The sequence below is a fragment of the Triticum dicoccoides genome, chromosome 3B (genome assembly GCF_002162155.2).
Source record: "Triticum dicoccoides isolate Atlit2015 ecotype Zavitan chromosome 3B, WEW_v2.0, whole genome shotgun sequence".
NCBI classification, from domain to species: domain Eukaryota; kingdom Viridiplantae; phylum Streptophyta; class Magnoliopsida; order Poales; family Poaceae; genus Triticum; species Triticum dicoccoides.
The window spans coordinates 855,101,696-855,112,691 of record NC_041385.1 but is presented as its reverse complement, the minus strand read 5'-3'; the positions used below and the strand labels follow the sequence as shown (position 1 = coordinate 855,112,691).

Here is a 10,996-nt window from a genome sequence, read left to right as displayed (position 1 = left end):
TACACAGAAGAGATCCGCTAACAAGATTTTTATTGACGGAGGGGACATAATGCACGTTCTTCAGCCGCACGATCTTCCCCGAAGTAAACTTCAGATCGACCGTGCCAACACCACGAACAGAAGCACTTGAACCGTTGCCCATCAGCACGGTTGAAGTCCCTGTGGTCTGATAAGGCGAAAACATGGAAATATCACCGCATACATGCACATTAGCACCCGTGTCAATCAACCAATCAGGAGAATGACATACTGAAAGAATAGTGGGGAATATACCATACCCAGCATCCTTCATGTCAGTGTCTCCAATGACAACATTAGCGGTCTTGCCGCCTTTCCCAGGATGACGCTTGTCATAGCGATTAGGGCAACTAGGAGCCCAATGATCAGGATCTCCACACACATGACAAGCACCTTTCTTCTTGTCACTCTTCTTCTTGAAGTTCGTGTGTTGTACAGCCTTGTTCTTTCCATCAAACTTTGCTTTACCATCAAGCTTGCCCTTGTTCTTGAACTTGTGGGACTGGAAGTTTTTCTTCTGTACCAGATTGGCACTAGATCCTCCCTCAATACCTCGAGCACGTGTGTCCTTTGCTCTCGCCTTTTCTTCCACATCAAGAGTACCAATGAGATCCGGAACGGAAAACTCCTGTCTCTTATGCTTCAGTAAGGTAGCAAAGTTCCTCCATGAAGGAGGAAGCTTAGTGATGATACCCTCCGCAACAAACTTGTCCGGTAGCATGCAATTGAAGTGCTCAAGTTCTCTAGCAAATGACTGTATCTCATGAGCCTGCTCAACCACGGAGTGCTCTTCAGTCATCTTGTAATCATAGAATTGCTCCATGATGTACAGCTCAGTGCCAGCATCCGAGACCCCAAACTTGGCCTCGAGTGCGTCAGCGCGGCGCGGCGCGGCGCGGCGGGCGGCGGAGGAGGAGCGCACGTGGATGTCCCTCTTGTTCTCATGCTCATACAAGTGGAGAAAGAGCCTCCCTTATAAAGAGGTCCAACTCCCTCTAAACTAGCAATGTGGGACTAAACATTAGTTCCACCTCTTGCCTTGAACAAATGGGCTGCGTGGGCCTCTAGGATTTATTAGGAATTTCTGAAATTGCTATTGGGCTAGGTCCAAATAGTCAAAATTCCAGCAATAGACACTGAGAGTTCCATCTCGAACTCATCCATCCGTAGCTTGTGTTCCCTCAACCTGACCCTAATGGTTCATATTAATCTGTGCAGTGAAGTGAAGCATTTAATAAATCTTGGACGGGCATTGCAGCTAAAGGTAAGCTTGGATTTGGTCCCTGCTATGCCAATTGTGGGTGATCTATAATATGTTGTAATTTTATAAATTGTAAGTGGTTTCTCTGTATTGCACAATAATGTTTCTGGTAATCTTGGTAATGTAAGCACGATAGATTTGGCCATAAACGGGTCTATTTCTGATGCCAAGGTAATATTACAAGTAGGTCCATGGAATCCCATAGATAATAGTACCAAAAAGCAAAATACGATACAAAAACGAGGACCTGGATCCTGAGCAGCTGGTCAAGATCATTACTGAATCAAGTGCAGAGGCCAATGCAAGGGGTCATTAGTTTAATGCTCCATCACATGGCTAATCAAGTATACACTATTTAACATGATGACTCCCAGCTCCATTAGTTCCTCTACTCGCCTTCTCCATAGAACATTAGTGAGCGGGCTGCTGGATCTTTTCATCTTGCGACTACGTCTCTCTGCTATTGTGTGAGGTGAGTACCTGCTATTTCACCATATGTATGCCCATTTTTCTTGTTATAGCTACCTTGTTTCTTCAATTGCGAGTTTGATTTTACGAAATTTTCTTGCGTCTCATGTGAGACGGAGTGGTCTAGTCTAACGTAGATATTTAGATTAAAAATCACAATGGAAACAACAACCAAATGAAATGCACAGGTAGCGGAAATGGAATGATAATACTTAACTTTGTTTGCTTTAGTCTTATAGAGAACATGGTTAGAACTTAGAAGAGAATTATTTTGGACAGCAATTCCGCTTCACACCTTGAACGTTGCCGGCAATGGACCCAAACCCACGACAAATGCATGACAAACATCACAACTGCATGCATCAAACGCAAGAACACATAAATCACATTAAAAAAATCACAAAAACCGCAACGCAACCATGCAAAATGCTCGCCCAACTCCAGGAAAGAAGACATCAGATCCACCTTCACGCTGCCCATACTCACATCTATCACATTACCCACCGGCTCCTTGCCCACCGATCCATATCCGTTGGCTATATAAGTAGTCATTTCCCCCACTTCATTAACCTAATACTGCTGCAGCCGCACTGCCGGAGCCAAACTCTGCAGTACTAGGTGAAAGTTCGTTACCGAGTTAAAAAACACTTGCTGTCGAAAGTTCATTACCGGGCTAAACTCTGCAGTACTAGGTGAAAGTTGATCATCTAGTTTTTCCATCAAATTAATTGTAATATTGCTAGTTGAAACTTGAATCCTGTATTCTGTTTTCCTCTCTGACCATGCGGAAGGCGACTCTTTCATATTCCATATTTTACATAATAAAGTGCTATAGTAGTATATCTATTTTGCAATGGCCATGTAGGCGCCTACTAATTTAAATAGACTCATTCGACCGAGGTCAAGTAGAGTATATATAACAGCAAACCCAAAATAGCATCTTAAAAAAGGAAAAGGAAACCCAAAATAGTTGGTTTGAACATGTTACTGCATGTTACCATTCAGCTAATCAACAATTCATTATCTGCACCTGGTTTCTTTATTAGAAGGGTTTCTGTTCATTAATTGATTGGATCTAGCTAAACCCAACTAGCTAGTTGCAAAATTGATCTTTGAGGGATACGTTTTTATAATGAATTCATCATACATACACTAGGACTTTAACTATGGGGGCCAGGACAAAATTAATTAAGGGCCAAAGCCCATGTTCCCATCCTAGCTCATTGAAAATGAAGGACAGTCTGATCCAACACGCATCATGGTTTTCATTATTGATCTTAATAGCGTGCGCTGGCACTCAAAGGTTCCATCTTAATGAATCAACTGTTACTTGCCCAAAAATGAGTGCTACTCCCTCCGTCTAGGTGAGTAAGTCATCTTAGGTTGTGCACCGTGACCAAGGAGGAGGGAAAAATGAGAGACTTTAATGTTTATTTGCTAATTAATAGCATTGCATGCAATGAGCTAACCAATGCATGTCGTGTTTGGTAGTCTCAAGTCATTAAAAGTATGCACACTCATCATATCTTATTGGTTGATATGTCAAGAAACAAGAAACGAGGTAGAAGTTAATGCACCGCGCCTAAGTATTTTGGGATTATTTGGTTTTCGTAAGAGACTTACACACCTAGACGGAAGGAGTACAACGGTAATGTGTATCAGTAGTTTACTAAATGGGTACACAAAACTAGGACATTATTTTTGTACACCTTTTAAAGTACTCCGTCCGTCCGAAAATACTTGTCAGAGTAATTCCGGACGGAGGGAGTACTAGACCATGACCGCGTTTCATGGAGTCTGGAACTCTGGATCAGGTCAAGTTTACTACTTCCTCCGTCTAGGTGACTAAGTCATTTTACGTTGTGCACCGTGACCAAGGAGGTGGGGAAAACGAGAGAACTTAATGTTCATTTGCTAATTAATAGCACTGCATGCAAAGAACTAACCACTGCATGTCGTGTTTGATAGTCTCAAATAATAAAAGCATGCACACCCCACATCTCTTATTGGTTGATATGTCAAGAAACAAGAAACGAGATAGAATTTAATGCACCGCGCCTAAGTGTTTTGGAATTATTTGATTTTCGTAAGATGACTTACACACCTAGACGGAGAGAGTATTGACTGAAGATGCCATCAACGTGCTAATCAACTACTCCCTCTGTAAACAATAAACAAATACATACTAAGATAGTGATCTAAAATGTCTTATATTTTAGTTTACAGAGGGAGAAGTAGATAGATCATCTTATAATTACTAAATGATTGAGTACCTAATCTTTTGGCATTAGTTCAGTGGGCGCCTAAATTTTGTCTCAACTCTGCATGCACAAGTGGACAGGCTGGGGCCTGTACTAATTTTTGTGGATCGATGTACTCCTACTGACAGCTCCTCGATCCCTGTCGGGTGTTCTTTACTAGTACGGAGCAGGTCAGTTTTTTGGTAGATGAAAAGGCCCAAAGCCCCTTCTCTTTGAAAATCAAACACCGTCTGACCAGGCCAAGTTTTTTTTATTGGATCAGCTGTGGATCTCGATAGCTGTCAAAGGCGTGCCGTGGCATTAAAGGTGCCATCAAATGGCTAATATCAAATGATCTATATGCACAAATGTCTAGACAAATTAAGCTAGTAATACCAAAGGGTTGCCTAGACTTTATAAATGCAGCTAGCTTTCGCCCCAGTAAATACTCTCTCCTTTCCGGTTTATAGGGCTCAATTCAAAAATCTCACCAACCAAGGTAGATGGTGAGTGGTGGAATACTTTTTGTAATTTGCAAAAACACGCAATTAATGCTCTTGTTTTCCTCAAAAATTTATGTTTACTAATGTATTAATTGCAATGCATGCATGCATAAAGTACATGCATTGGTCAATTTTCTTTTAATACTTGCATGCAATTATTTAATGCACCTTGGAATCTGAACTTGTGATGAGGAACAACCAAATTGAGCCTTATAAAATGAAAAAACTAAGATTTTGAGATAAGCCCTATAAACCAAAAAGGAGGGAGTAATGTGTTTAGGTAAGATTTGAGTGCTAGATAGAAATGTATCTAGAAATGGCGGCGTAGCTAATTAATAGCATCAGTTGATATTCTTTGTCTCTAGTTAGCAGTCGACCCAATTATCCCTTAATTTTGATTGTGGAGACACTAGCATTACAAAATGGGCTATATTTTTTATCACGAGGCAACATCTTAATGTTGTAGCTCATCCTTCCCACACCGATCTAAGACAACTTTTTTTTGAAAAGAAGGAAGACCCCCGGCCTCTGCATCTGAGTGATGCATGCAGCCACTTTATTAATTATTCACAGAAGATCTTACAAAGAAATACAACAGTTAGTCTGAAGCCACCGTCTAGGCAACATCAGTCATTACTCCTATCCAGTTGATGAAGGGATGCTTATAGTCCGGGCCAAATACCACAGACCTCGCAGGCAAGCCTAACATCTAAGACCTGAGGCCCCAACCTAGCCACTTGTCGGGTCTGGGGCACACACTGGTCCGGCGTGCTCTCAGAGGCCGCCGCCGCCAACTGCCGCTGCTCCATATTCAGAGCTGTACTGACGCATCAACCTTGCTCGGTCTAGCTGTCGTCGACGCCACCACGGCGCCCAACGACACCACCTCCTTGCAAGCAAACAGCTGAGCATGTCGCGGTCGCCACTGATACACATCAATACCATGCCGCCAAGTGCCACCAGCCGACACAACTTGAAGTCTTTGGAAGATCTATCGAGCGTAGCACCTGCCGACCAGGCATGACAAAGCGTAGCACCTGTCGGTCAGGCATGACTTGACATCTCCACCGAAGCTCCGTGCAAGACAAAGCCGCTCCACCTCCTGCCTCTATATTCCAGCAGTGCTCCACAAATGATGCTCCCAAGATATAAACGACACCGCAGTGCCGCCATCGTCCGATCTAGAACACCAGATCCTAGGGTTTCCCGCGGAGTAGCACGAGTGGGTCGATAGTAGTTACACGATGATGCCTGCATCAAGGTACCGACGTAGAATGCCGCCATTGCCTGCCGTCGGCTCGGTTTTCACCGGCAACCCTGTGTCCCCAACTCGCAGACGGGACTAGATAATGGATCTCGAGATCCGATCACCAAGCCTCTTCCGACCACCTCCGACGAAGAAGATGACCACCACCACTGGCCAGCGAACCTACGCAAGAGGAAGTAGGGCGCTGCCGGCGTGCGTCCTGGCCAGCACCACCGGCGCTAGGCCCATCCGGGACCATGCCCCATGGCCGGGAACAGCGGCAAGCGCTGCCACGACGGAGACGCAGACCTGAAGCCCAGATCCAGCCCACCCACAAGCCGCCAAGTGGCCACCACCAAGCGCCGTTCAGGGGCAGCCCCGCCGCCGTGAGGGACGCCCCCCCACGGGCAACAAGCGCCGGCTACCGGTGGACCACCGACGTGCACCACCGGCCGCCGCGAGATCTGCGCGGGGCAATGGCGAAACGACTAATAGTCATTTCTGAATAAACACGAGGAGGACTGCTATATCTCGTTTGTTTTATGAAGTCAGGTCAAGTTTATAGTGATTATAAGTTCCCCATTACATGCCTAATGAAATGATACATGCACAAATTATCTCAAACTGAATTGGTGCGTTGACTTCCCACTCTTTAAGTTGTTGCCATCCTCTCGCATGGAACACTAGTGTGCCTGCTAGCTGTTCTCTTCATTGTGCGACTACGTTCGTTCTCTCTGCGGTTGTCTGAGAGAGGTGTGTACTTCTATGCCGACGAGATTAATCATGCCTAAGGATGTTTTTCATTCGTTTTGATTGTAATTGGCTCGTTTCTTCCGTTGTTGGCTAGTTTGTTGTTTAGGGAAATCTTCTTCCATTGTTAGTTTGATTTTTATGGAATTTTCTTGCGCCCCCCTTGACTTGAGCCCCACAAATGCCATTGACAGTTCGCCACGACCTCGCATCAAAACGCCGCCGCCTCCACCCTCCTCTCCCTACCCATTAGCGGAGGCCGCCTGCTACTCATGCCATCATGGGCGTCGCCTTCTCCTCTTCCCCATCGCCAATGCGAGCTATTCTTCCTCCTTTCCGCGGTGCAGTCATGATGCTAAGCCCGGATCAGTGGGCATCCCAATTTTGTCTCAAATTTGCACAGAGCGGGCTGTGGATTGCTGTACTCCTACTAGCACCTAGCTTCTCCATGTCAGGTGTTCTTTACATACGCGTGCATTTACGGTCAATAAAGCTAGTAGTTTATTGGTTGTTTTTCACTATATATCCCCATTGAAAGAGAACTAAGCAGAAGCTAATCTAGCTAGCTAGCATTTCTCTTCTCCATTGGAGTACCCCATTCACTTTCCTTTGTAGCCAAGTGCGTTACTTACTCTTTCATCGAGTTAATTTATTCTTAAATTTGCTATAACTACCCTGTTTTCTGTAGCTACCATTTTGAATAATTTTGTGGAACCTTGTTGCAACTAAAATTAGTGTTGGCATGGTTTGTAGATTTCCTCTTCAAAACTAGCGGCTAATCATTTACCCGTCATTGTATTTGTTCCCATTTTTCTCCTGCTGCAGTTAAATCAGAATATAGATGGCAGATAATACATCAACAACTAGTTCATTGAAAGGACAACATGAAGAGCTATGGATGGACCAACTTCTTCTGGAAGCAGCCACATCCGGCGATTCCGCATCAATGAAGGACATGGCATCACAGGATCCAAGCATGCTTCTTAGAACAACTCCAGCTGGGAACACCTGTCTTCACATATCGTCCATCCATGGCCATGAGGCATTTTGCCTGGATGTGGTGGCCCTGGAGGTGTTTCTTCTCACTACAGTAAACCTGGATCGAGAGACGCCACTTCTTGCCGCGGTGAAAAGTGGTTCTGTCATCTTGGCTTCCGTTCTACTCCGTTGGTACCGTGAACATCGACTGAGCAAGGCAATCTTGGAAAAAGACATTGATGGCTGCAATGCACTGCACCATGCCATTCGCAGTGGCCACAGGAAGCTTGCGCTGGAGCTGATAGATGCAGAGCCGGTTCTGTCGACACATGTGAATAGAATGAACGAGTCACCTATGTATATTGCAGCGATGAGGGATTTTACTGATATTTCAGAGAATTTACTTGAAATTCCTGTTTCTGCTCATATGGGACCATGGGGCCAGAACACTCTGCAGGCTGCCGTGAAAAATGGAAACGCAGGTGAGAACCAGTGTGTGCATGTATATATTTCCCGAGTTTGGGACTGTAGCAATTGTCCATTGATGCCCTCCAACCGCTGTGTGGGTGCATGGGGCTGTGTAGCATGGTTGCCTGCTCACTTGCTCAGCTCAATAGTACAACTAGTTGATGAATTATTGTTTACTCCTGGTATTTTGTTACTCTATTAGTTTACAACCGGGAATAAGAATTTGAATGTGCAATATTATCTAGAGCACGGTACATTGATGTTATAGAACCATTCTAGTATATCATTACTAGTCCTCACAAGGACTATCGTCATCCCATTGCTAATTAACCGTTGTTCATGTACTGATTTGTTTTCAGGTTTGGCTAAGAGAATTGTGGAAACACGTCCTGGGCTGGCCAAAGAAGCCGATAACAATGGGTGTACTCCGCTAAGTTCAGCTGTATATCGTGGCCTGGTTGACGTGTTACGAGTATTGCTGGAACATGATTGCTCTTTAGGGTATGATGTGCCAAGTAATGGTAATCCTTTCCTTAGTTATGCTGCATATGAAGGTCACCTCGATGTTGCTCAAGAGCTTCTTAAATACTGTCCTGATACTCCTTACCGTTCAACACAAGATGCCTGTTGGACATCCCTCCATGTAGCTGTATACGAGGATCAAGTGGAGTTCACAGAATTCATCTTGAGGACCCCACAACTTCGGAAACTCATTAACATGCGAGACTCCAACGGGAAAACTGCTCTACATTTGGCGGTAGAGAAGTGCAATCCTAAAATGGTTGTTGCTTTGCTGTCTCACGATGACATAGACACAACTGTGCTTGATAATGAAGGTGTTACAGCAGCTTGGGTATTAGCTCATATCATTGATCATGCGAAGACTTTAAACTGGGTATGTATATTATCAACACACACACACACACGCACACGGTTACAAAAAAGAAAGAAAAAAAACTCTTTACTGTATTGTTCTGAAAGGAACTCACCATAGAACCATCAATGCTGCAACATACAAAAAATTTTGTAGTCCACTATTTGGCTCTGTTCTAAGACTAATAGTGACATAGAAAACTTTATATTATAAATTTATACAGTCCGTCCGTTTCATAATGTAGTGCATATAGAATTTTTTTTAAGTCAAACATTGAAAACTTTGACCATTGTTTTAAAGATAATTATTTTTATCTACAATACCAAAATTATAACGTATAAAAGTTCATTTTATAATGAATCTAATGATATAACTTTGGCATTCTAGATGTAAAAGTTTTTCTCAGTAAATTTGGTCAAAGTTTGCGATACTTGACTTTTCAAAAAATCTATATGCTACAATATGGAGCAGAGGGAGTAACATATTTGTACTTCAGTATTACCAACTTCATCGACTACTTTGCTTATCAATTTAAATATATGCTCAAATTTATTTTTTGTTCACTTTTTCTCAATACAATAGATCCATGTAATAGAATTGCAAATCTCTGTTATTACACTATGATCTCCATGAATGCCTTCTTTGAATATATGCAGAATGAAGTGAGCATGCTTATGGCGAGAGCTGATCCGCAAGATGCCAAAACTCTTTATAATCTTCACACGCATACCAAACACAAAGCGACCTTAGAATCAAGGAAGGAGGCGAAGTCACTAACTCAAACATACACAAGCAACACTTCGCTAGTGGCGATCCTCATCACGACGGTCACCTTTGCCGCTGCCTTCACCCTGCCTGGAGGATACAGCAATGACGCCGGAAGCGAGGGACTTCCCATCATGTCTAGGAAGTTATCATTTCAGGCATTCTTGATTTCTGACGTCTTAGCAATGTGCTGCTCCTTTGCTGTCGCCTTCATATGCATCATAGCAAGGTGGGGGGATTATGAGTTCTTGATTTATTACATATCCGCCACTAAGAAGCTTATGTGGTTTGCATATGTGGCAACAACTACGGCTTTTTCAACTGGTTTATACACTGTGTTGGCTCCACATCTTCACTGGTTGGCTATTGCAATTTGCGTCATGGTAGCTTTGTTGCCCATTTTCACTAAGCTGCTGGGCGAATGGCCGGTGTTGAAGCTCAGATTTCGGCTTGGTAAAACATTCAACTCTGATCTCCTTGACATGGTGTGAATTCAACCATCTGTCTTATGGTCATGATTTCTGATAGTACTTCGAGATTTATATGTAATAAACATTATTGGGCCAGCTACTTGCTCTTTTATTTGTTAACTCATTGGGACAAAATGTTGTACTACGTACCATTCTTGCATCTTTTTCAAACTTGCGGCAAATTCTGTTATTCTTGTATGTTGTTGATTCCATCTCTGACTCTCTGTAGAGATGGTTCAAGCCATCTGTAATGGCAATGGCAATGTCTATTTTTTTTTGCTTTATTATTCCATAAGTATCGTGCATTGCAGCATCACATCTATCCATCGATAGCTGCAACAAAATGGTATTTCTCACAATCATCCCTTTGGAAACGGCAAGGTTGATGCATTGGGAAACAAAGGACTACATGCAGCACTAAACAGAAAACAGGAGGCAAACTCGCAAACAGAGGCAGGTACGCTCTCTCCATGACCAAACAACGGCGCAACAAAACAGCAGAAAGTTCTTGTTCCTTGCCTGGGGCCTTGTATCCATGCGGGCTGCGGCCCTAGCTCGGATGGAATCTCAGAGGAGGCCTTGGATCGACTGAGGTCAAGAACTGTCGCCAGTGTTTGTTTGTAACTGTATGCTGGGGCCTTGTCATTCCCCTGTAACTTGCACTGTTTTCCTTCTTCTCTAATGCAAAAGCAGAGCTCTTGCTTGTTCCTGTCAACAAAAGGCCAAGCTTCAGAGATTTTAGTCTTTCCATTAATTTTGGAGCAAAAAACACAGAGACACGCAGGCCTCGATAGAGGGTTTGCAGGACGAGAGCACGTCATGGTTATCTACAAGTTCAGTCCTAAAGTGCCGTCACATAACATGGCCAAATTAAAACCGAAGGGGTGAAGCAAATTTTCCTACAGTAGTAAAGCTGCATTTATATATAATATAAGCACTCATGTACTACTGCTTT

The 10,996-nt window shown here is 43.5% G+C and overlaps 1 protein-coding gene across 2 annotated transcripts; it reads left to right on the top strand.

The window, feature by feature from the left end:
• Positions 1–1,581: 1,581 nt before the first annotated feature.
• LOC119278970 (ankyrin repeat-containing protein ITN1-like) lies at positions 1,582–10,216 on the top strand. Of its 2 annotated transcripts, none has more exons than XM_037560371.1 (4): positions 1,582–1,751; positions 7,312–7,946; positions 8,292–8,827; positions 9,463–10,216. In XM_037560371.1, exons 2-4 carry the CDS (start codon positions 7,328–7,330, stop codon positions 10,060–10,062), a joined length of 1,755 nt encoding a protein of 584 aa, XP_037416268.1. In that variant the 5' UTR covers positions 1,582–1,751; positions 7,312–7,327; the 3' UTR covers positions 10,063–10,216. The 2 variants fall into 2 exon arrangements, with proteins under 2 accessions (XP_037416268.1, XP_037416269.1); XM_037560372.1 differs by lacking the exon at positions 1,582–1,751 and adding an exon at positions 6,373–6,489.
• The last annotated feature ends 780 nt before the right edge of the window (positions 10,217–10,996 follow it).